The sequence below is a fragment of the Scomber scombrus genome, chromosome 3, assembly GCF_963691925.1.
Source record: "Scomber scombrus chromosome 3, fScoSco1.1, whole genome shotgun sequence".
NCBI lineage: Eukaryota > Metazoa > Chordata > Actinopteri > Scombriformes > Scombridae > Scomber > Scomber scombrus.
In genome coordinates, this window is record NC_084972.1 from 5871339 (window position 1) to 5899050 (window position 27712).

Below are 27712 nucleotides of genomic sequence, written 5' to 3' on the forward strand. Positions count from 1 at the left end.
CACAATGTGGAGAAATGGAGCTGCTGTAGGTCACTTACATCCCTCTTCAACATGAACCACCTGCCCACATTATCCACCTCTCCTGTAGGTTGTATTAGGTGTGGGGGCCACAGAATAGGACCTTGACAGCACAGTGAATTTCAAACCAGCAACCTTCGATGGTGACATCTTTACATGGACTTCCAATTATTGGCCATCATTCCCAGCTCTATTTAATGATTCATACTTTCTCTTAATGTAACACTCAGTCAGTCTGTTAGTCAGCCTCATGGCCTGTCACTGCGTAAGATGCAAGTCCTATGTCAAATGACAACCAAACATTTTCCCTCCTATGACTAACAGTACGTTCGTTGGCGACTTACCTTCAATGGCAACGTGCAGCTGCATTACAGGAAAATTACATCATTCATATCGCAAAACAAAAGATACGGGTGTGGAGATGATTGGTTCATGTCCTCTCTCCTACTTGTAATTTATGCTGACAACGTGCTTGGTTAATGCAAAATAGTTAAGAGTGCAGTTCATTGGAGATAGGCGTATGTATGAGGAAAGTGAGAAAAGCATGAATTAAAGTAGAACACTTATTGGATGTCCCAGTTTATCTACCGTTTGATAGATTGATTTATTTATTGATTCAGTAATTGATCATTCAATTCGAGCGTAGAAAAGGATCAAACTTACAGATAGTGTAACGGTAAAACACAGTGAGTCACCCAGTATGTAGACATGTCCGATGTGAACCCTAGTCCATGTCTCGATGCCCACGAGCCCAACTCCCTCACCCGGTCTGCTTGTGTTGCACAACGTGGCCGTTTCAGAGTAAAAAACAGCAGAGACACCAGAGGAAAGCCGAGAGGGAAGAAGAGGGGAGGAGGGCTGCAGGAGAAAGAATTGCAACTGTCATCACAAACAAGAACCATCTGTCTCATTTGTGTAACTTGTTTTCTTTTAATATGAGAAGTATGCTGAAGAGATCTGGGAGTTTGAGAGAGGCCTGGGAGGGCCGGGCCCTGGGCTAAAGCCAGCCTTCTCTTGGGTTCTCTGAGCGAGTGGCATTAATATCCAGCCAACCTGCACTGTTAACCCTTCACACACACTGACAGAGGAAGACAGGCAGCATCAGAAAACCTCTAAACCAAAGTATGCAGAGCCACCTGAGGTGCAACTTGAACTATTAGCTGCCTGTCTGGGAGGGAATTGTCTGGAAGATTTATGTGAAAGGGTGAAATCGCACCATCGTTCTCTCAATGCCTTTCATACCTTTAGGAAGTATTTATTAGACCAGTGATTTGATGGGTTGTGAATAACACATCTGTCAAATCATACTCATCACCTTGATGTTGTTTTATTATGTTGTTTACACTAAAATGCATGTGTGATTTATGTGCTGTGTGTTGGGCAGCAATCACTGCTTTTTTTCTTCACCTCTTACATTATATCTGATCTAAAATGTGTTCTGTGAGTTAGATCAAACAGTACACAACATACTGAGGATATGAGGTGATAAAAGTGAAGCTTTGGTTTATGTATTTTGGGTCCAGAATGGCAGGATGCCGAAGAGATGCATATCCATGAGTTCAAACAGTTCACGGGTATTTACAGGACTGTTTCATAACCTTCTTAAGTCCCACATCGAATCCCCGGGCCTTCAATATGTAGTTTTACAGTAATGCTATCACTGTGGTTATGGCTATGATGAAATGACCAGTCAGTAATTGAAGCAGTTGTTCATACATGGTGATTCTTCAGCATTTTACTTTTTATAATAAGTAATGTGTCATTTGCTGTGGTGTGTGCATGGGTGTATTTGTACTGCAGCCAAATCTGTGAGGGTTTGCCAAGACCTAATTAATATTGACAAGCTAAATTAACATTGCCGGGTTAGAATTTTCCTGTTTCATTTGTTTAATTATGTCCATGGGTTTTGGTAGCACCTCCACTCAAAAGTATAAAAAACGAATAGAAAGAACAAAATTGTGATTTATATGTTTATGAAACTGTTAACTTCACCTAAAAATGACATAATCGTGGTAAATGCTACAACAGTAAGGTGTACCAGGGTAATGTTATATAGTTTGCTAATATATCTTAAGTTTGCTAACATTCGCCACCATAAGCTCCTGGTCATAACAGACCAAGTAATGCTGTATAAGCTAAAACCCTGAACGTTTGTGTTTTACTGCTTATTAACTTAACTTTTTATTTGCATGAGAAATAATGCATTTCTCCCCCCTTTTTTAAAGATAAAACACAGATTTATATCATTGTTAGCATCTTGTATCTATTTACAGGAAAAATTTGTAAAGACGTTTTAATGCTAGGCTAACATTTCCCTTAAATTGAGCATAGATGCTACCTAAATCAGTAACTGAGCTAAACTAATCTTGAATAAATACACTTTTGAACATGCTTTTAATAAGAGTACAGACATAAGAAAGACACAATATCAAAGCAGTCAGTTTAGTGTGTCAGTGTTTCTTTTATCAAAGGTCTGTCTGTTCTACAAATGCTAGGCTATGTTTTCTTTAGCTTCTAGCCTAAAATTGTTCTGTATAGATGCTAACTATCAGCACAAAATATCAGCTGTGAGTGGCTTCATTCCACAAATAAGTGTATCAGCCTTTATAAACCCGTATTTGTTGCGTCTTAATTTTGACACACTCCCACACACACATACATGAAGTGGTAAAACCCTACTGTCAGCCTCTTGTCTCCGCCACAACCGCAGCAAACCACAAGAGGCATTACAGTTCTCTGACTGACTGCCTGACTGTACATCTGGCTGTCTGACAGACTGAGCGCACACACACATGAGCCCACAGACATTCCCAATCAGTGTGGCCACCACCACCCACCTCATCTAGGCCATCATGGTGGCTTAATGAAGGACAGATCCATGCCATCGCAGACCGAGAGCGGTTAGGGTTACTTTTTCCGCAGAGGGGGAGCGCGCTGGAACCAGCATAAGTGAAAGATATTGCAGAAGAAAGCTGGAGTAGGGGGGTGCAGTATGATATTGATAGAGACAGAAGGAGGGAAAAAGCTTGTGCCATGTGGTCTGCATTTCGCTGTAATCCCTGTTCTAGCCCGGTGTTCCTGCCTCTGTTCCCTCTTCAGCTCAAACCCAATCAGGCAGTCGCTGAAACCCGAGCAGCTGCTCTGGTTCTTCCCCAAAACCAGACTACCAGGTTCCCAGTGCCGCGGGAAACACATCCATCTATCTCTGCTTGATATACTGTATGTGATGATATATGGCGCATAAATTGTGTTTATAGGTGTCAAGGGTGCGGGGAAGGACCTCAGGGTGTAATGTACCTCACACAAACATCACACACACACACACACACACACACACACACACACAAAATGCTGCACGATGCACAATGTGGCCACATAATAACGCAGCTGAAAGACACGGGAAATGGACGATTTTATTGAAATATGTGTATGTCTGTCAGCAGGGTCGTGTGTGTGTGTGTCAGTGTGTGTGTGTGTGTGTGTGTGTTTCAGGCCTGGTGGTGGAATAAGATCTTCTCTCTTTCACTTTCCATTTTTCTCTCATGTTCTTTCTTTCCTTCTGGGCAACATTGTTTTTGTGGCATTTCATTTTCTCTCTCATCTTTCACACACACACACACACACACACACACACACACACACACACACACACACACACACACACACACACACACACACACGCACACACACGTAAGTTGTATTTAAAAGAAGCGACAACAGTCATTTTTGACACAGCATATATTCAGTATTAACATACATTCATAGGCAGTATAGTCTTCTTCAGTGTATAAGTCTTTACAGATCTACAGTTTGTCTATAATGATAGCACGTTATTATAGGAAAGCTTGGCTTTATGGTGGTGGTACAAGTTGGCCCAGACAACAATACAGTCCTGACAGTGGCATGGGAAACTGTGCGTGTGTGTGAGTTGGTGTGTGTGTGTGTGAAGAACAGGGGAAAATGAATATGTTGTGGGATGTTTGTTGCTGTGGGGCGAGGGCTCTATGTGCGCTTGGAGAGAAAGTGCTTCAGTCATCATGCATGCATGGTGAATATGCTCAGCAACCCTCTGGCAGACCCCTTTGTGTGTGTTTACATTATGAATGCATGCGGGTCTCTGTTTGTTTACTCGTGTTTGCATTAAGCCCGCTAGCATTTGACGGTCTATGACGTGCAGGAGGAGGAGGAGGCCAAAGATCAGCATCGAATCAAATGAGCACGCAAGATTTTTCACAATAAGAAATGGGAACAAATCCTATTAAATCTGATCTGGAGTCTGTTGTGATATACTTGTGGTTTGTAGTTGCATTGTAGCAGCTGTGGATGAATACAGGTGTCATTTTTTTGGGAGTGATGTTTGTTGGATATGTGTGTATTCTGTGTGTCTGATACCCATCACCTGCCAGTGCAACGGGCCTACAGAAAAGACAAGAAGGAGCTGACAGTGTCCATCATCATCCTCCTCTATCATCCTGTGTGTGTGTGTGTGTGTGTGTGTGTGTGTGTGAGTGGAGCAGCATCAGGGCATTGCAGGGGGGCAAAAATAAACTGACTCAACAGCAACTGAACCTCAGCGCAGCACAGCCATGTACACTACTCTGGAAGCAGATCGCAAAAAAAGTGTCTGCGACGCATTCCTCTTTTGTCGTCGGAGTCTGTCTTAGTCCGACAGACTCTCCCTTTTTGACATCCAGCACTCCAAACGAGTCCCTGAAGCAGCAGCAGCAGCAAGGACAGAGGGCGAAAAAAACCCTCCTCTTGACCCCAACCCAACCCCTTTAACCCCACCCGCCTATCAGCCCAACCCAGTGGGTCCAGTTTGTCCCTTTTATTATCTCTGCTCGTCTGTCCCCGCCTTCTAGGTCCAACCCCCCTCCGTCAATCTCCTCAGTCTCAACAAATAAGTTAAACATTACAAAAATAAGAAGCATCAATGACAAACCAAATATGAGAGTGAGGGAGGGAGACAGAAAGTGAAAGATGCTCTCTACTTGACAAGAAACAAACTGCCTCTGTAGCTTTTGTAGGAAATCCCATGCATAATCTACTGATATCCATTAAAATGAGTCCGGATGACCTTTGACCTCTCAGCCACTCAGTCTGTTTCCGTTGACCAGTAGTGGGAGGGGTGGGGTGGTTTCAAGCAGGGGAAGAAAGAGCTTCACAAGTCCTCCTCGCTCCCTCTGGCCTCGGTAATTGATCAGGAGTGTGTGTGTGTGTGTGTGTGTGGGGGGGGGGCATTTGTTTTGTTCATCAGCAGTGCCCTCTGTGCCCCTCACTCCCATCACCGACAAGTGTGCATCTCCACCATTTTGCGGCACTGTTTGCACTTGACGTAACAGCACCAGTGGAACTTACAACTGCACCTGTCCACCACCTCCACCTCCTGCGTCTGGAAGCCGCGGCCGCAGCACATCAACTCGCAGCCGTCGATGGCCTTTGAGGTTCTGTTACACTGCCGGCCCACCGTGCCCAACATGCCTGGCGTGCGTGGGTCATAGTCGCAGAAATCCGGACTGGGCTCCAGGTAGACCAGATCTTCGTCCGTGTGAGGTTTGAACTGGGAGTTGCGAGGCACCAGTACTTTGGTGGTGCCCACCTTGCGCTGCTCCACCTCAGTGGCACCATCGAACTTCTCCTTGATGATGTTGCCCACCTTGCGGAAGGGCGGCATGGCTTTCCAGCAGGTCTTCACCTCACATGAGCCTGACACGCCGTGACATTTGCACTCCACGCGCATGTGGGACAGGATGGCCTGCAGAGACCGCAAAGAAGCTTTAATTAGTTGACAGATCTTCAAAAAAAAGGTGATGAGTATTTCAAGTATTCATAAAGACTAGCTCTCAGATGAAGGTGTGCTCCATACTGACTGTTTTTGCTCACAATAACAACTAAAGCAAAAGTTTTTATTACTACCAGAGCTGCAGATTTGAGACTCGGAATCCAGTCAGACAAGATTTTAACTTGACTGCTGTGAGACTATACAGACTTCAAAGCTGACTGCCTGAATTTCAAATGTGAAAAATGAAAAGAATCAGCAGTAATATTCAAGCCTTACAAAGTCCAATATTTAATTAATCAGGCATTGAGAGGAAGTGTACTTTTTTAAGTTACGTAAAACACAACATTAACAGATGTGAAATGAAAACATTATAATGCTGTGCTATTTTAACTGCCAACATTCACAGACTTGACTGACTTGCAACATTTGATTATAAAGGCTCTTGACTTTGACTTCCCATAAATGGAAATTCATTTTGCAGACTTGAAATTTGATTTTAACTTGTCCCAAGTGACTTGAACCTTGACCAGGACATGCCTTGAAGACCTGAGACTTGACTTGGACTCCTATTAAATGACTTGAACCTTTACCAGGATGTGCCTCGAAGGCCTAAACCTTGACCTGGACATCTATTAAATGACTTGAACCTTGACCAGGACATGCCTTGAAGACCTGAGACTTGACTTGGACTTCTGTTAAATGACTTGAGACCTGACATGCCATCGTTTTGAATGACTAGAGTCTTGACTTGGACTTGTCTCAAATGACAAAACCTTACTTGGACTTGTCATAGTGACTTGAACCTTGACCAGGACGTGCCTTGAAGGCCTGAGACTTGACTTGGACTTGGTCTCAAATGACTAAGAACTTGATTTGGACTTGACTTGAATACCATGAGACCTGCCTTGGATTTTATTGGCTTGACTTGCACTTGTCAGAAAACTTGAAAGTTGACATAATGTTGTATGACTTTACGGTTTAAATAACTCTACTTCTATTTACATTCTTCTCAGTGTTGCTGCTGTTGTAAACTGCCAGCTGCTTTAATCAGCACACAACAACTTATGTCCCATCATTTCTAATAAACTTAGCTGGCATCACAGTATTTGGCATGTCTACTGAAATGCATACTTTATTCACATGTAACATTTTTCCTTTCATGTTAAAAAAAACGACAGGAAGGCAGAGCAGCGAGTTACCTTCCTGCCGGCCTCGTTGTTGTGCAGGTTCATGAGAGCCCGACTGGAGGACTGGCCTTTACTCCTTTCCCTCACATCCACAAAGGACTGAGAAAAGGCCACTCCGTAAGCAATGTTGTCACTGCAGCCTGACCACTGGAACCCTGTGACAAGACGTAGAGACAGAGACAGGTGGTGCTTATCTGTACGGCCTTCAAACACACTGCATAAACACTGCTACAATTTCCAGCCACAAGATGGCATAATTAATATGTAACAAAGGACATCTGTCTGCTGTTTTCAAAATAAAATATGTTTTGCACTTGATCAATTGTTTCGTCTGTTTCCTTTGCGTTTGTGTGTGTGTGTGAGTGTGTGTGTGTGTGTGTGTGTGTGTGTGAGAGAGAGAGACAGAGAGAGAGAGGGAGACCTACCCTCTGGACTGACTCCATGCACATTGTGGTCACAGCCACATTTTTCCAGCTCTCCACTGCTACAGGCCCTTGTGACCGCAAACGCCACACTGGCTGCCGAGATGGCATACACAAAGGCCGCCTCACGGGTTCCTAATACACACACACACACACACACACACAGACAAACAAATACACATAGTCATGTTGTTTCATTATGCAACTGAAAAGCTCTTTTCATTCTCAATGGCAAAAAAACCAAATACTGATAAAGAATGTATTGAAGGCAATATAAGCATATAAGTAGTTTTTAAGTGATATCAAATATATTTTAGTCCCAAATGTGTAAATGTATGCCGGTAGAAATGCTGACTGATAAAGTTGTTTTAGTATCTATCAGCTTATCATATCAGTGTCTTTTTACTTAATGATAGGATTGGCTGCAGTGTATAATCTTACCCTGGGTGACCACTTTGCCAAACACAGGCATGGTCTCCAGTGTGGAGCAGTTCCACCGACGGTTGCGAAACTGGAACTGACATTCGTCTATAGCCAGCTGAGCACCACGGCGCACAGCATCCATCACCTCCACACTGCGCTTACATATCTGAACCTGGAGCAGAGACATACAGGAGCTACATCAGCCACATACAGCCAGGCCAGATACTGACCAAATACTGAACACTTTATTTATCCTAGAGACAAAAAAATGATTCAATTGTTTATTCAGACATTGATATGTCATTATTACATTAATTTTGGTAACATTGTGGAATTCCTGTGGACAAATGTAGACCTGCCAGAAAAGAGGGAGAACGCAGTCTTATAACAATGGCTCATTCATTTTGATTTTTACTGGTTTTCAAAGTAAAGTACTGAGATTTTATCAAATGTCAGAAGACACTAGCACATTAAAAAAATGAATTTAATGCTATACTAATAATGTAACTGTGATATTCACATGGGTAAAGTTTGATTATCTCTAATAATTGAATAACTGGGAATCTTTTTCCCCAAATTTTGAATTATAACTATGTATACAGGTATGCTCAGCCCTCACCTTTGCCTAAAGCACATTGCTTTTCATCACTCCAAAAGTTATACTTTCTGCTGAAAGAAGGAACTGTTGGTGACATTTAAAAAAAAAAAAAGTTCCCCTTTGCGAACAGGAAATCTAAGAAATTGCTTCAGATAACAACCAGCAAAGAGACTTTAGATATTTATTCATTTTTATGTATGTAAAATCATAAAAATAGTTAGAAATACAGTGCTACTGTTTTAAAAAAACTAACAAATTAGTCTCATTGGTTGATTTTTTGCACCTTTAAATATAAACCTTCACATCTTTTACAGCATTGTAACTGCTGATTGAAGAAGTCTTTCAGACCATGGTTGAAGAGTGAGACTTTTACACAGGTGCTTCTACTTGTGGGATAAAAGCTTCCACGGGTACTGGCGCAGTCTCATTGAGTTGCGTTTCTAGTTGTGTGTGTGTATGTGTTCATCATGTTTTAGTGTGAAAAGAGTGGTGCACATACATCTATGATTAGAGCTTCAGCTGTCAGAGGCATACCTGTCTCTGGATGAGGCCTCGTAACCTCTCACACGTCTCCTCATCCCTGATGCTTCCTACTGACGACAGCTTGGCCAGGTACCTGACAGAAAAAGAGAACACAAAAGGACTTCTTAAATGTGCAGCAGCACAGGGTGTAGTAAAAGAATGAAGAAAATGTTTGCCATGTGTCCTGAGATAACACGAAGGGAGCCACGGAACATCAAGATGAAGAAAGATTTGAAAAGATTTGAAAGTTTTCCTTAAAACCATCACTCTGATGAAGCAGAGCTGCTGTACGGAGAGTTTGTTCCCATGACGTTGTGGGAATGTTTTGGATAAATGTCTGGTTGTGAGGACACTGAGAGGAGGGAAAGTGGTTTATCACACACACCACCTCCAGGCCAGACAGGTCAGGGAGATATACTGCATACACACACACACACGCACAATCTAAGATGTGTGAGAAAAAAATGACATTGGTCTGGATGTCCTGACCCTCACACACACCCACCTCACCTCACTTCAGTCTCATATCTCCAGGCCCAGCTGCACCTTACAGAAATAGGCTTTCACTGAGTGAGCAGCAGCCCTGATTATGTACTGTCTACACCACTCAAAGGCTCCTTACACATCATTTGATCATGAGTCTGAAACACAGTTTACCTAAAACAAAGGGATGAGAGGTAGTAGATAACTGCCCTTGTTTACACTGTATGTACACTTGATTTGACTTGATCACTCCTGAAAATGAACTGGAACTTAATTTACACTGATAAAGTGGAATTAATTTTACATTTGGGATTTTTTAAATGTAATTTAATTTGATTTTTTTAAAAAAGCATTCCACACACATTTTAACAAAGCTGGTACATTTCCTAGGCAAGGCAAAATGACTTAAACAAAAGCAATTTATGGAGTGGTTAGCTTAGCTTGACATAAATATTGGAAGCAAGGAAACAGCTAGACTGGCTCTGTCCACAGTGAAAAAACACTTAACATCATCTCTAAATCTCACTCATTATTGTGTTTATTTAAACCTCACTCAAAAAGATATGTCAAATGAAAATTTTGGGTTTTAGTTATGTGCTGGAACTATTTTCCTGGGCCCTGACTACCAAAATGCACAGACTTTGATATTGATAATCTCATCTCCCTTACAGGTAGAAAGAAAGTAAGTGTTGAAGGGACAAAGGACACATGTAATGAATGTGATTACTATGCTAATCTGAAGGAATGGAGCAGGCTCCTTCATAGGAGACACAATTTGAATATCAAAACGACCATTAATAAAGCGAAATTTCAACAAAATGAACTTTTTGGTTATTACTCTGTATGAGTAGACATGTTTTTTCCTTAAGATTTCTCAAGCTTGTTTTATGAGTCTTGGATTATGAGTTCCCAAGACCACACATACCTCTGTAAAGCCCTGTATGCCCATCTCAATCAAGCCGTGGCACAGATGGAGACTGGGGAGAATTCTGCTGTCAGTGCCTTCAAGGGGTGCTCCAACAATTAAGCGGTGCATTAACGTTTGTGGACTGGCGGGACACAGAGCGATAAAAAGAGATGTAGCTAAAATATCCAGACTTTTATTCCCTAGTATGGGTTAAACTCCAAAATCAGTGGATGGATATGATGCCTGGGTGGGCTGTTAGCGACATCTCAGTTTTCTACCTTCATGAACTTTGTACGGTAAAAGAGATGGAGGTTCAAGTTGTGGTATTAAAAGTATTGATAGTAACTGTGGTGGTATAAGTGGTAGATTTACAGAAACTGGTGGTATAATTAGCATATCATCCTTCCAGAGGCCTGATATGTCAAACAGCTCCTCCTCTCCATCCACCCTCTCATCTCCTCTCAGCAGTCCAGATAATCTTTCCCTCTCTGCTTCTTTGATGGCCTTCTTCTTCTCTCTCTCCATCCAGACAGTGTCAGTATTTTAGCACTCATCGCTTTGATAACCCCCGCTCTCTGCCACTCCACAACATCTCAGCCACATCCGCTCACATCCACCCTCTCATCTGGTTGATTCCATTTCCCTAAGTAGCACCACCATCTTTCGTCAAAGCATCTGCAAAGTGTTCCTGTCATGAAGCCCCAACATGTTGTTTATAGCTGCGCTAAACAATGGATTTTTTTCATTATGAGCGATGTGAAAGCTTGTACCACCTGCTTCTAGAGTTTGCCTCATCTCTACGAAGCATTTAGAACAGCAGCTCATTGCAAGCAACCTACCACACAAACTACCTGGCACCAAAAAGCAGATAAAATTAGCTAGCTGGTGAACATAGCGACAGGACTGGTGAATTGACTCGAAATTGAAATGTCAATTACACCGTAATACGTAAAGTTTGCTAACGTTATCCATGAGAAGCTACAGGTCATACCAAGTCAGTACAGTGCTAACCTCTACGAAGCATTTAGACAACCTAATCTCACGGAAAATATGTGAAATGACTATGACCACTACCCAGCACCAAACAGCAGACAAAGTTAGAGACCAGCTGATGAACATAGCGGAGCATTTAGCTTTTAGTATATAGCTAATAGGTGAGTGAATATTCATGTCCATAAAACCCTCCCAAAAAAACAAATGCTAGCGCTAGCAACTCACATTGTAGTACATGTAGAAAAGTGTCATAAAGTTGATGAATTGACTCAAAATATAGTAAGACTTGACTTGACTTGAGTTAAGTTATAGGTAAAGTTTGCTAACGTTATCCATAAGAAGCTACAGGTCATAGCGAGTAATGCCGTATAGCAGCAAGCATTACATTGAAGCATTGAATTGAAGGAGGGTATTTTGTTGTGTATGAGTTCAACTTCTCATTTGTAAGAGAAGGAATGTAATATGTCTTCTTTCAAATGTTCCACGGTTTCTTATTAATAAACTAGGAAGTAATGAAATACTTGGGCCATGAAGTTCTGTGAGACTCATTTTCACCATGAAGGAAACTGGTATGAAACTGTCTGTCCACCAAATGTGGAAAGACAGAGTGGCGAGAACAAGACCTGATGATTAAATAGTAATTATCAAAACTCTACACATTGAATTGCTAGTGCTGGTTGGACTCCTGGATCCTGTCTGTCCTCGAGCTCTCTGTGAGGTTACTTCTCCTCCCTAATCTACAGGTCCCTGCTCCACCCGCTGTGGAGCGAGTCCAGCTTCCAGCTCTGCTCCTGCTTCGCTTGCTCGACTGTAGTTGCGAGACTTTCATCAAATCCATGTGCGGCGTTTGATCCCTCTTTGTTGTTTGGCGTAGCCTTGGGCAGGGCGCTGTGTTTAGGTCCAGGCATCCAGCTGGGAGACCATCAAGACACGATAAAAAACAAGCAGTGGTAAATATGCAAGACGACAACAGTAACCCTGCTCCTCTGATGGGCAGCGCCCCCCCACCACACACACACACACACACACACACACACACAAAGATACAAACAGCTGGATGGCATCCCACTGGCCTGACATTCACCCTGGAAACATTTAATAAACACTGGATAAGCTGTTATTCAGGTGATTTTCTGGATATGTGATTTTGTGTGTGTGTGCATGCGTGGGATAAGCTCGGCCTTGGGTGAATGTGTGTGTGTGTGTGTGTGTGCATGTGCGCGTTTTCAGCATTTTCTCCCTTTATCTGTTCATTCTGCTTTGTATATTCTTCTCTTCCCACAGACGAGGTTAACAAAACACCTCAACAAGGAGAAAGAGGAGTCAACCCATAGAAGGACAGAGTAACACACACACACACACACACACACACACACACACACACACACGCACACACACACACACACACACACACACACACACACACACACACACACACACACACACACACACACACACACATAGCCATCATCCCACAGCTCATCTTCATTCCTCTCTCTCTCCTCTCCTCTCTCTCTGGCCTCTGGTGGTTGCGTGCTGAAATCCCAGGGGCCTAAGCCCAGTGGAGCCAGTGGTGTTGTGAAGGCTGCGATGCGTAATGCAACACAAACATGCAGCGGCCTGCGAACGCAACACAGTCCAGGTGGAATGCTCTCCATACCTCCCACCCAGAGCCCCCCAAAAGCCTCATGGGAGGCTACAAGTGAAAATAAGAGATAATTCTAAACAGAGGAGACACTAATGACGCAGGATGTTATCTGTGGACAGGAAATAAAGGCTAATGTAGAAATGAACTGCTGTCATAAAGTCGAACAGGAGTTACATAAAAAGTCGTAGTTATCAAAAATTTTGACAGTCAGTTAATTCATTTATATGTAAAATATCTAAGCTCAAGGGTTCACTTACTAGCTTTTGGAGCTTCATTCTGAATGAAGACCATGAGATGCGGTTAAAGGCACCAAAATCTGGTAAATGGACCTTTAAGCTTAGATTATTTTGTTACATATACTGTTAGTAAATGTAAAGAAAATCCCTTTCCATTGTGACAGTATACTTTTGGTTTATGATGAAGTCTATGTGATGGCATTGGGATTCCTGGATAGCAGAGGATACAGGATTTGGGTTTGGAATGTGTGTGTGTGTGTGTGTGTGTGTGTGTGTGTGTGTGTGTGTGTGTGTGTGTTTTCTTGATATTTTTTTCATTTTTCATTTTGTACACTGCCTTGGCTTGTCAGGGGTTAGAAGGGTTATATGGATATGGAACGGAAACTAGGGGTATAGGGGGAGAATGGTGATTTTTCCACTTTGCTGTATGTTATATATGACTATAATGTCACTAAATTTTTATTTAAATTATAAACAAATGAATTAAAAAAATTGGTTTAAAAGAAAAAAGAACCAAATATAAAGAAAATCCTGTTTAAAAAGATGCATTTCTAAATGTATCATTGGAAATTAAATTGCTTCAGTTTGGTCACACGACAGGACTTCTCATTGGACTTTGGCAGCTTGTGAACACCATTTTTCACTATTTCTGGACATTTTTCGTTTTATATTGACTAAATAATCAATGATTAAAAAAATTAAAGTTTTGAATGGTTTTGCCCATTTCTACTGAGATGAATCCCTGTGACATGACATAGTTTGTCCTCCTGAGTTGTCTCCTACACGTAAATGATGGTAAATTAGAGCACGAGTGATGCAGCATTAAAGGGGTAAATATCTGTAGTCTGACCCTGCATTGTCTTGAAATCAATAATAGTTGACAAAGTCAGGAGATAGTTTTATTGATAGTTTGAGAAGATCCTCCAACCATATACCATCTTCTGATTTATCTTTATTTTCTTTGAAGCTGAATCAAAATTACCTTACATACAGAACAAAGCAGCCGTAGCACATCACTCATTTCCTGACTGAAGCATATATGACCATTTAGATTTATATACTGAATTGACTGTCAGAAATGTTCTTCTTTTTATGAATGGACGGTAGAGAAGAAGAAGAAAAGCAGAGGAGGGAGAGGAATACAGAAGCCGGACACATCTGGATGACAGTGAAGTGCTTTAGTGAGCTTCTCTATCACACATGCAAAATGACACAAATGCTTGCAAACTGTAGCACACTCTCTGCACATCCATCATCTCTAATGTGTATTTATATGAAAATACCCTCGTGTTTGCCTTTCCAGCACTGAGTACACAGCAGAGGTACACAGTGACAGGTAAATATAGCATGGATAGGAAATGCAATGAGAAGAGCTGCGAGAAAGAATCTGAGAAATGCAGAGACAGTACACAGTGAGCGAGAGAGCAACGCTGCTGAGATTTTCATTCATTTTCTTTAGTTTACGACTTATAAAGGACAATGACGAGAACTAAACTGAAATGAGGAGATCTGTCACTTTCACAAAAACTAAAAAAAGTCTAATTTTATCATTTCGTCCTGCTAGTAGAGAAACAGAGCATGAAAAGACAAGTGTGACTGTGGTGTGACCTGAGCTAACCCTCCCTGTCCCCTCTGCAGTGGATACTAACAGTATGTGAGACATACCAGCACCTGTAGAGGGCACTGTTCTCTCAGTTTACATTCAGCCACCTTACGACACTAAACTACAAACTATAATACAATACAGCACTGAGCTCAACCTCTTACCTCCTGAACACTACCTTGGCACTGCTCATGGCTTCAGATCTTGACCAGAGATGCTCTGTTTCAGTTATGTGTCTCTTCAAAATGTCCTTAAGAGGAAAGCTCTTTCTATTTGATGCATTTGCTCTGAACAGTGCCTAAAATCCATATAAATGGAAAAACTAAGGAAATCATAAAACTGCGTATATTGTTTTTTAACATTCAAAAAACGTATTTCAGTATATATTTATAAGAAATAGTAAAATACTTGGAAAAACTTGGAACTTTTGTATTTCTAGACACCAGAAATCAAATCAAAGTCAGAGGATCTGAAGTGGAAAGCAGACTAACCTCTGTGCTGAACCTTGTTAACCTTGTGACCTCTGAACCTGTCAGTTGTCATGTCAGACAGCAAGTGTCCTTAAGCAACAAGCACACTGAATCCCGGCTTTTCCTTGCTGCAGCTGACGTCTGAATCCTGTCTCTCAGAATTATTAGTGAAATCTCCTCATGTGAAAAAAAGACTGAAGCCAATCGCCATGGTAGTTGTTTCAGCTTCAAGGTTAAAGTCACAAGTTTGAAAAGAATTCTACTTGCAAAAAAAACCAATTATGTTCGAAAATTTAAAATTGGTTTGCACAAAAGCAGTGTACAGTGTGTTAGTGATAAAGTACATTCAATTGATCAACATGAGCCATTTAATATCATTCCCAGGCAATTAAAGCGACACAAGTTATACACATGTTTCAAGTTGGTCTGAATAGACCAATACACATTATAAATGTAGATTTATGAACCTGTTCTTGACTTGGGTCTAATGTGGGTCTGATGCTGCTCCACTGTTTACTGATGCTGATTGTGACTTACAATAACTTCTGATCAATCTCAATTGTAGAGATATTTTAATGTGAGTTGTTGCATTGATGCTTAATGAATTGATCAAATACTGAAGATTAATGATGTAAAGTTTCACCATGTTGAATCATCTCTGAAATATAATGCTGAAGCAATTTTATGTCGATACAAAACACTAGTTTTTTTTTTTTTTGATTGATTTATCTTTTAGATATTTTTTGGATAGTGTAATGCACTTTTTACTGGCACTTTTTGAACACTGAGTATTTTATCATTATTTATTGTATGTATATACATATGTTTGCTTTATTAGTACAACCTTTGTGTATTTTTAGTAAGAAGTTTTTATGTTTTTTCCATAGGATAGTCAGAGTCAGTGTTTTTATGTGATGTTATGTGTGGATGTAGCTGCTGTAAAACCAAGCAATTTATTGTGAAGGATCAATAAAGTATCCATCTATCTATAAACTATTATATATAATACATATTATAAAGGTTTTAATAAATAAAACAAGCTTTTCATCTAACTTTTGTCCAGTTTTTATCAGCTAAGAGTACATACAAGTCTCTGTGCTATGGCATACTTTCATAAATCTACATAAAATCCTCATTGCGTGTTTGTATTTTGACCAGTTTGCAGACAAAAGACTGACCAGGGATACCTAAACACTTTCTAGATTGGCACTAAGTAATAAAATATAAACACAGACACTGGTTCAACACCAATATCATTAAACATAATCTGGGGATCACACAACAGTCTATCTGCAAACTGCAAGCCAGGGTTTTATGTTAGTGGCAACATCCAGGAATTAATCTGCACCCTGAACACATGTTGCTGATCTATTGTTATACATGGGATATTAAAATAAGATATTACAGTAAATATATGGTGATCCAATCTGAAAAAAAAGTTAATATAACTCTAAAGAAGCTTTGAATAAGAGCCTGCATTTACTCAAGTAATATGCTATCTATCATTCTTTCTTTCACAGGAGTAAAAAAACACAGCCTCTCAAATGATGAATATCTCCCTGAGGAATAAAACTCCTCATATGAAGGAAAACATCAAAATGAAAAACAAAGCCCTGCTGATATTCAGTAGTTGGCTCAGGAATGTTAGGGTGGTGGTGGTAATAATGGGTGGGTGCGAGGGTTTTTTGTATGAAGGACTGCACGGACCTAATTTGGAGTCATAATACTGAAAAAAGCCTCACTCTCATCGTATATTTGCAGTGACACAGACATAAAATAAATGTAGGAGGGGGATGTCTTTCATTCTTTTGATGAACAGGAATGAAAGATAAGAAGAAAAGGAGGATGTGAGCAAGGAAGAGGGAATCGTTTAAAGTTGGACGGTGAAGGAAAGACGAAAAAGGGATGAGAGGAGAAAGTGTTGCAGCAGAGAGGACGAATGAAAACCAAGATTCAAACGCATGATGACGGAGAATGGAGTTCAATTAACAAAGTCACAGGCTCACGCTACTATAGTATTTTGTGTGTATGTGTGTGTCCATGCGTATGTCTGGGTGTATTTATATGCTGCTGGCTCCACTAGAGCTCATTTCCCCCTAAAAATAACATGCTCTGCCAACACCACAACCCTCACACACACATACACACACATAAACGCACACACACACACACAAAAACACTAACATTTTACACACATTTAGGAAAAGTGGCAATAAAAGCCATGAAATCAACCTCCTGCCTGGTGTTAGTACAGTGGCCCCAAAAGGCTAAGAATCATTTAATGTGTGTATGTGTGTATAATATGCACACATAACAGCTTCATCCAACAATAAAGGTCTCTCAGGTGATGTAACAAACACTCCGGCGGCCATGTTGGAGGTCTGTAGCTCACAGGGAACAATAGCTGCAAACAGCTGATTGTTTCTAAATGCAGGACTTTGACCGCGGCTGATCCCTGCGTTTGTGTACCTGTGACCATCTCCGCGTTGAGGTAAAGTGAGCCGTTACAAAAGTATCACGGCACCGAAGTGGCGTAATGGTCTTTGTGCTGTCAAGTGTGGCCGTACAAAGATGATAGGCATGCATGATCGTATCAGTTTTGAGCAAGCAAGTCTCTACATCTCTGTAAAACATCATGTGTTTAGAGGAGTGTGTCTCCAGCATTTTGAAAGAGGTCAGGGCGTAAACTGTGTATTTTTTTCTCTCTTAAAAAAACATGTTACCATTACAATAGAAGTGAAATGTTAACTAAACAATTAAAGTACACAGAACAACGCCTCTGTTTCAGTTAAGCTTTACTAGAGCCGAGGTCGCTCTGTTCTAATGTACTACCACATTACAGCCAGGTTATGCTATAAAACAACTACTTCATTTGATTGTATTGTTCTGAATGGCTGAAACGGTGCACATTTTCCGATAGTCTGTCCTAGCACTAGAAATAGTTGGGTAGCAAATCAAAATGAGATCTCCAGAGAGGAAAGTTCCAACCCATCTTACTTTATCATCTTTGCATGGCTGACCAATTATGGCGTGAAGTAAGTGTGATTGTCGGATTGTTGGGTAAGGAAAGTTACAGAAATATTCGTACACAGCTCCTCCTCCGAATTCCGACGTCGGAAAGATGTTGGGGGATGGGGTTCTAAAGCTGTTTGACTATCCAGCAAGCACTTCTATTGCAGTATACTGACTCCTTTAGCTTCTGTTTACCTAGCATTTAGTTCTTAATTTATTTTCTCATTGAGTTTCTTTCGTGACTTTCTGGTAAACCGAAACTTGTAAACAGGCTTTTCATTTCAACCTAGTACATAACTAGCATATACTAGTTGATTGTAAAATGATAAGCATCCTGTCATTTCTACCATTTTTTTGGGAAAAGAAAGTCCCCTAATCCCTCAGATCTACCACTGTCAGTTTGTCCATTTGTACAGAATTACAGGGGAAGGTTCTATGTAGTAGCTGAAGGGTAACCAATAGTGTATTAACTCTTCCATCAGTTTCCTATCAGTTTAAAAAATACATGATAACAGTGTGGTAATTTATGCTGATTCCAAAACAAAAAAGGGCAATGTTAAATTATTAAACATCATTTTTGACCACTAGGGGGTTAAAAAACCAAAAAAGACTTAGCCGTGATATAGCATCGGATTATCAGGTTAGCAAAATGATCACTCTGAAGTCTGTGGACACCTCTGATGTGTGGAGATGTCCTTAACGTTTTTTGTCTCAAGCAACTCCTGAGAAAAAATGATCTGATTCCTAGAACTTCATATTTCTTCATCAGCCACTTGTTTACTTCGGGTACACGCTTGTCTGAGCTTGTTTGCTGGAAACGGCGGCCAATGTTTTTATTTTTATGAGAGCAGCGAGACTCAACCACACAGCCTACTTGTGGGCTAAATAACAAAAACTCGAGTTAGACGAGACGCCAGTTTACTTGTTGGAAATGGGAGATAAGTATTATATCAATACTTATTGCGTGTCTATATTGAAGATATACTGAAAATATATATTATTATTTTTTAAAAGAGTATTATATTGTATGGCCTTTTTAAAGTGTAAGTAATATGAAGTAGAAAATACTCTAATATGCAGTTTGAGTGTTAAATGACACATGAGCAAACTGAACACGACCAGGAAGGTTTTACAATAATAAACTGGCACAGATATTAAACAACTCATTAAAAGACTGCAGGCTAATGATATGATCTCTTATCGTTATTATTATCAGCTGGTAGAACAAACACATTTCATAAAACCATAAGCTGAAAACAATGTGGTTTGCTTCCATATCTTGGCATTAACAGGGCTTTTCCACTGTGTCAGAGACTAATTTGTGGTTGTTTTATTGTCACATTCAGTTTGGACAGATAAGAAGATAAACTCGCTGGTTAAATTGGAATCTTTCATGCATAGCGGGCAGGTTTGGACACGCAGTGTACGCTCCTGCTTACTATTTACACAGTTAACACACATGTGTAAACTGTGTGTTGTACACACATATTTGCATGTATAAAGACGCCTCTGTGTATGAGGTTAGAATACATTTTAAGCATGATTCTCACCTCATAACTACTGAGGAGAATCTCTCACTTATATACTTTTAAAACTCTTTAAACCTTTCAAAATAAGATTGAAGGGTTAGGATTATGGTTACTGACTTTAAAGGGTAAAAGGACACATTTGTTTATATAAAGACCAATGTCAAGCACTGTATGTTACCTTAAATATCCTTATGCTCCCAAGTCAGGGACCCTTAGTGTACAGTAATGGATATTTGTATGCTTTTTAAAGACATTTTCAAACATGTTTAGGGAAAGTCACTTCCTGCCAAGTTGAATTTGCTCAGTGGTTAGTGCTTCTAACAGAATTTTGAGGTACTGGTCCTGTACTTGAGTATTTCCATGTGATGCTACTTTATACTTCCACTCCACTACATTTCAGAGGGAATTATTGTACTTTCTACTTCACTACATTTATTTGACAGCTTTAGTTACTTTTCAGATGAAGATTTGACACAATGGATAATATAACAAGCTTTTAAAATACAACACATTGTTAAAGATGAAACCAATGGTTTCTTACAAAAAGCAGTGTGTAGTCAGGCTCGCATTTCAGATGTCTATAAGTTGTTAACAGCTCCACCAAATAGTGATTTTTCCCTCTAAACTTCTCACATGGTTTCATTTCAATAAATGTTCAAATGATCCAATATTTCAGCAAAAATCTAAGATTATAAAAACTGAAAACACATTTATATATCAGAACTTTGTTTTTTCTTCTTTCCTCTCCCATTAATCATCTCACCACCCCTCACATTTATCTGCTGACCCTTTGTGAGGGGCCTCACCCCTAGGTTGGGAACCACTTGACTAAACTAGCTAACTGTATATAAAGTAGTGTAAACTAGCTCCACCTCCAGCAGCTACAACAGTAACATGCTGCTCTCACACTGATGCTTCACTATTAATAATCTAATGATGTCATATATAATAATATATCAGTCAGAGGACCAAACCACTACTTTTACTGTAATACTGCATACTACATCACTCATAATACTGCAGTACTTTTACTGTAATACTGCATACTACATCACTCATAATACTGCAGTACTTTTACTGTAATACTGCATACTACATCACTCATAATACTGCAGTACTTTTACTGTAATACTGCATACTACATCACTCATAATACTGCAGTACTTTTACTGTAATACTGCATACTACATCACTCATAATACTGCAGTACTTTTACTGTAATACTGCATACTACATCACTCATAATACTGCAGTACTTTTACTGTAATACTGCATACTACATCACTCATAATACTGCAGTACTTTTACTGTAATACTGCATACTACATCACTCATAATACTGCAGTACTTTTAATGTAATACTGCATACTACATGAAGCTCATAATACTGCAGTACTTTTACTGTAATACTGCATACTACATCACTCATAATACTTATGTACTTTTACTTAAGTCGGATTTTCATGCAGGACTTTTAACTTGTAATGGAGTATATTTACATTGCTGTATTAGTACTATTACTTAGGTAAAGGATCTGAGTACTAATTCCTGCCTGAGGTGTACATTCAGAAATGCAATCAGCTGTTCACAGCCATTGTTGCAGGGAGCACGAGCCCTCTGTCATGGCCGCCAGAGGGTGTATTATGTCTCTCTCTGCGGATCTGCCAGAACTGTCTTTCGTCTTTCAGCGGGCCCCGTGTTTCCTCGTCAGCCCGAGCTTGTCCTGTCAGTAATCTGGTCATCCAGAGCGATTCCCCCGTGGCTCGGCGTGTGTCACGATAATTGTACACACACTGGTGACAAGAGGGCTCGAAATAACATGCCACAGCTTCACCACTCTCATATGTGTCAGTGTGTGTGTCGGAGAGTGTGTTTGTGTGTGTGAAAGAAGTGTGAGGCGCCAGCATGTACCGCAATGCCAAGGTCTTTGCTTTCTCTGGTTACCCATCAGCTGCCATCTCTTTAGCACCTCACCATGGTTATCCAGGACATATGCATGTATGTTCACACCAACGTACACACACACTTACACAATCAGACACACACACACACACACACACACACCCACACACACAGTGACATCAATGACATGCTGTTAGAGCTTTCTATGATGTGTAACACCTTGTATTCATGACTTTACTGAGCTGTAACATGAACAAGAAATCATAATAATAACAGTTTTTCCCCCATATCTGTCGCATCATGTTATTGACAGTAGCACACAGCGATGTTCCTTACCGAAGCTGAAGTGTGTTTAAAAAGCAAACACTCAACTCTTTCTAGGTTTTAAAGGGGCTGCGCTTTCTTAAGCAAATAAATGAGGATTATAATCCTTTTCTGCCGAGCAGATTCATGACAGTTTAACTAAACAAATACACAAAACTCTCGTGTTTTTGTCTTTTCTTTAGACAGGTGCCAGATGTAATCCTTCTTTTGCCACAGCACTGCTGACTGAGATGAACTATTCACAAGCACTGTGGTTACTGTTTCTAAGGTCAGTGTTTGAGGGTTTTTTTTTTTTTTTTTGAAGTCACTTTTGAAAATGTTTTGACACAAAGCAGTTTGATATGGCTTTAAAAAAGAATATGGTAGAAGTAATTGAAGATATGTTGGAATATGTTTGTATGAACTACTGTACTAAGTAATACAAAACATTTGTTAAGAAAACAGATGAAGTTAGAGTTATTGGTCACAACTTTTAACCATGCACGCAGTGTGGCACCAGGAATAGCACTCATGGTTGGTCGGTCTACCTTTTTGGTCCACCACTAAAGTATCTCACAACTACTGGATGCTTTTGGATGGACAGTCATGAAATGTATAACTAATATTCATGTCTGCTAGAGGATTGACTGATTTTGACCTGCCTCTAACTTTTCCTGCAGCGCCTTAACACAGAATCTTAAATAGGACTAAAAACAGCACTTTATCACATGAATGCACCTTTCAACTCTGAACTACTGCTAAACTGTTTTTAATATATTTTGTTAGCACAACTAATAATTGTGTGTCTGAAATGTTTGTTTGTTTGTTTTATTTTAGATATTGATCATTTTATTACTTATTTATTACTATCTTGTTTAATGTACTGACAGGAGCTGGTGAGGAACAGTATTTCATTTCATTCTGAATATGCAAATACTCAGTGAAATTAAAAAAAAAAAAATCTTGATCTTGAATCTTGAGCTAATTGGATTGATTATAATGACATTGGGTATACTTTCATATCTACTTCAAAATGTATTATAATGACTTCGGAGATGTCTTATCTTTTATTCTAGCGCCACCGGTTAAGTCCAAATTTAATTTTAAGTATTTTTAAGTCATTTTAATGCCTTTATTACAGGCAGTAGAGAGGTGGCAGGAAACAAGGTAGAAAGAGAGGTGACAATTTCATTTTAGAAATTCCACCAGTTTAAAATCATCTAAGAAATGAATCATACTCGTACTGTTTCTGGATCACTTAAGTAATGCAGCATCATAACTGCTCTCACTATCATATTCCATGCGTCGGTATAATGTCACCTTTCTTGTTACACTTATTTAACACTTTAGTTTTTATGTTTTTATTTAGCTTTTGTACGTATTGAGTCAACAGGCTTTCTTTACTCTTAAGTTGTTATATTGTATGTCTCACCATAGGAGGGCCACCTGATGAGCCCTTATGTATTTAATGACTGTCGACTCTCAATCTTGTTTTTATGTGTAAAATGTTAAAATATGAATGTCCAATTTTTAAACGCTGTCAGTAGCTACACATCACTACAGAATAGAAACCTTCATTCACACCTCTACTGTAAAACTCCTTTAATGTAATAAGTGACTTTAAATGAGTATCACAACTCATTTTCTTCTTCTATAGTTGAAGGTAAAGCCCTAAATGTGCTACTGCATTTGATTTTCTACTAGCTAGTACGTTCCTAAATTCTTCCTCTCTAACATTGTGTTCAGCTATGTGTGTGCGCATGCGTTTGTGTGTGTGTGTGTGTGTGCGTGTGTTTGTGTGTATGTCTGTGTGAGTTGGTGCGTCTGTGGTGCGCTGTATGTGGTTACCATTCCTCTGCAGTCACTGTGTTAATTACTAAGCGTGTGCCACTGTGGAGGGAGATGCCAGCTTACATCACAATATCACAATATCACACACACACACACACACACACACACACACACACACACACACACACACCACAGAGGACCTGGAGCAGTGTGCAGGTGCAGCAGAAAATCAGGAAAGAGGAGGAAGAGGAAGAGGAGGAGGAGGGTGATGACAGACAAACTAATGAAAAGTAACATTCAGGTCCCTATTGGACGCACTAAACATGACTCAGCACCACAGAGATTTGGAAACAGTTTAGCTGGTCTGAATCAGTGCAGAGTTTAAGAAATATTATATATTTAACACACTGCTCATTTTGTATTTATAGGTCTACGTCCTGTAATAGTTATTTAACAGATATAAAGTTAATACCAACCATATTAGTCAATAATAGTCTATAAAAGATCAGAAAATGTCCATCACCATTTCCAAAAGCTCAAACTGAGATATTCACATTGCTCCATTTGTCCAAAACTCAAAGGTGTTGAGTTAAAGCTCATAACACACAAAGAAAAAAAATCATGACTAATCAATCAAAATAGTTGATAATTCTGTTAATCAACTACTGTCAGAACATGAACAAAGTGGCTGCTGAGAGACAGTGACAGATGTATTTAGCAGGTGTTTTCCCTGTTTTTGAGGATTTGTGTTTAGAAATATGACTCAGCACAAAGAAGTAAAGCCTCCAAACTCAATTATATATATTAAATATTTCAAGCGCTGGGTTTTATTGTTGTGTTGTTATAAAATGAAGAGTGCAAAGTGAGTGAGAAATAAACAAAATCCTAATTAAATTGCAAGATGCTTATATTAAACTGGTAGACTTGACTTAAAGGAGCAATCCACTCATTTAAAGGTCAGACGCTCAGCCTGTGAAAACAGCTGCGTAATGTTTTCTGCTGCTGACATCATCATTGTGATGTCATCAGGGTTATCTCGCCTTGTATTTTGAAGGTGACATGTATATAAAACGGAGGCTACGTAACAAACTGGGGGCGTGGAGTTAGAAAGATGTAGGTATTTACCGTAAAGGGAGGAACTAATGAAACAACGCTAGGAAGTGACGTTATGGGAAATGTAGGAAACAACATATTTGGAAATTGACCCAGACTAAAAGTATACCTCTGCCTCTAATGCTTGGATTTTGAACTTTTATATTAAAATCTGCATCTTTTGACTCCCACAACTATAGACTAATAATAACACTAATACTAATAACTACTGTTTTATTATTATGTGATGCAATCAGGCATTTTTAAAAAAGCCACAGCCGTGCAATGAGACTTTTTCTGCCTCATAACTTTGAAGTATTTGATTTAGAGAAAGCCAAAACTGATAAGACATAACATAATAAATAAATGACATTGTGGGAAATAGCAGTGAGTGAAGGGTTCAGGTCAGGAGGTTAACATCTGTCCTTGTCTCTAAACAAATGTGCCATTTTGAAGAGATATTACTGTCATCTATAATACATACTGACACCTTGTCCACCAATCAAGCACACCAAATCATTAACATAACAAAATCATGTGCTTTTAGTGTAACAAACGGCTCTGTTATACTGTAAGTTTTAAACACATGATCTGAGCTTCTACCACCACCTGTCTGCTCCCTCACTTCCTCCATCCTCCATCCTCTGACCCCTGAGTGTACCTGCCGCTGCGTGGAAGCCAAACTGAACCTCGAAGGGTTTTTTTTTCTGCTGAGGTGTCGAAGCCTCAGATACAGTCCCAACAACAGCTAGTGTAATCCCGCTGAGCAGACTGGCAGCTCTTTACGAGCCTGCCTGTACATGTCTGCTCTGTGCTTGCTGTCACCACGCCTTCAGCCCCAAACAGCGCAATTACCCTGCACTCAGTGACAGAGTTCAAGGCAGGCAGGCAGTGCTGTTTGGTAAAGCTTTCATTTGACATGTTGGGATTTATGTCATCCAATGAAATCACAGTTACAGCTGCTCTAACCTCATGTAAACACACAGTACAAGCCTGTAATCCTATGAGAGATCTTAAAGAACACCTTTTTTTAATATAGAGAAACTGTGATATAGGAATATGAGTATGAGGGTAAGCTATAAATGCATTATAAGAACATAGCAGTGACTTATCAGTAAGGTATTGTGTCATGTTATAATGCCAGGTAGAGATCATCACCTTAAAGCTGAATCACAGGGAGAGAAGTGGAAGGGTGCTCCCTTAATGATCGGCACCCGCTCGTAAATTTTAGCTGAGAAGAGGGAATGAATGGCAGCAGAAAATGGAGCATGAGCCTGCGGAGGAATGCAGAAACCCACCTAACCACCTCCCACAGCCTGCCGGGAGAGCAGGCACACACACGCGACCCGACCGACCGGCCCCAGGAAGAGGTGGCACTGCGCACAAGGCAGCAACAACTACAGAGAGAGTGTGTGCATGTGTGTGCGTGTGTGTGTGTTATCCTCGATTGGGGATTTAAGAGCTCTGACTGTCTGATGGCTCGTTCACCCCTCTACCCCCCAAAATTAAATACATAAATGAGTGATACAGCACATTTTAGTAGCCGGTTGACAATTGTTTTACATCTTGATGAACTTTTTATAATTCCATATCTCCAAATTTAAGATTTTTTGAGTGAAACACATAATTTAGCTGATGGTGCTCTTATTCTACTTTATATTTTAAACATTTTAAGCATCATTGTAACACTCCTAAGCTGCTCACTGACAATTGTAATGCAGAATTTCCTTTCTTTGTAAGCTACTGTTAAGCTGAGCTGTTCCACACCTGCCTCATATTAACTGCATCACTGTCTGTCTTTCTATTGACCTCTAATATCGCCCGTTGGTGATAACTAAAAGATGAATTTAGGATTATTAAAAATGTTTTAAGAGTGAAGATGAGAGGTTGAATTGGTTCACTTTTCAGAGGAAGGGGTCAGCAATTCCTTGAAGGGTATCCAAGGTGAATAACAGCTCAGTTTCTTGCAATTTAAAAGGAAATGTGCACCTTATTTTATAACAAAAAAATCTTAATTTGCTTTAATCTGCTAAATACTTGCTAGAATATTCAGATATAGGGTGAATAAGAGCAGGAATCCTGTATAAATGAAGGTTATCGGGATGATTAAAGAAATCCCATCTGACAATAAGCTTCCAAACTTTTTTTCTTACTGATACGTTTCCACCTGCTATCAAATATATATGGAACTTTGCACGTGCATAATGTTTTGGCATTTTCAATAAAGGAGATAAAGTTTCACCTTTACGCAAATCTGCGCCTTTCCCGGGAGGAACATGTGCGTTTTCACTTGTGTAAGGGTCTTTGCGAGGGGGATGCAGCGGGTGTTGGTAAGTTATTAAGTCTGGGAAGAGGGAGCGAGAGAAAGTGTGTGTTTGTGTGCGTGTGTGTGTGGTTAATAATTAACCTGAGCTGGCCACTGAGCTGGAGAGGAAAGAGGACACGAGGAAGATGAGCAAGATGAGCAAGATGAGCGAGAATAATAAGAAGGACAGGTGAATGACAGGAGTGGAGATGAGAAGAAAAAAAGGTTGAGATGTGTGTTTCATGATCCACTTGTCTAAAAAATTTAAAAAAAAATGAGGACCAGGGTTAGAAATGTAGAGTCCAACTTACAGCCAGTTACTTGCGTTGGCCGAGAGGAGCGCGCAGCAGAGCATCAGGACGCACCGCAAAACATATTCCTCGGTCATCTCGAGAGAGGGAGGGAGGAGAGGTCTGTGAGAGCTGAAATAATCCCGAGGTGGTCAGCGGGGTCGGCGGTGGGAAAAGAAGCAGCGGCGGGTTCCGG

General features: G+C 40.1%; 1 protein-coding gene across 1 annotated transcript; it reads right to left on the reverse strand.

Annotated features, from left to right (window-relative positions):
• Positions 1-5302: 5302 nt before the first annotated feature.
• On the reverse strand, positions 5303-27614 carry wnt4 (wingless-type MMTV integration site family, member 4). Its single transcript, XM_062416228.1, has 6 exons — positions 27538-27614; positions 8965-9046; positions 7851-8004; positions 7413-7544; positions 7000-7142; positions 5303-5773 (listed from the first exon to the last, which is right to left on the reverse strand). The coding sequence occupies exons 1-6, from the start codon at positions 27612-27614 to the stop codon at positions 5303-5305; spliced, it is 1059 nt and encodes a 352-aa protein (XP_062272212.1).
• Positions 27615-27712: the final 98 nt, after the last annotated feature.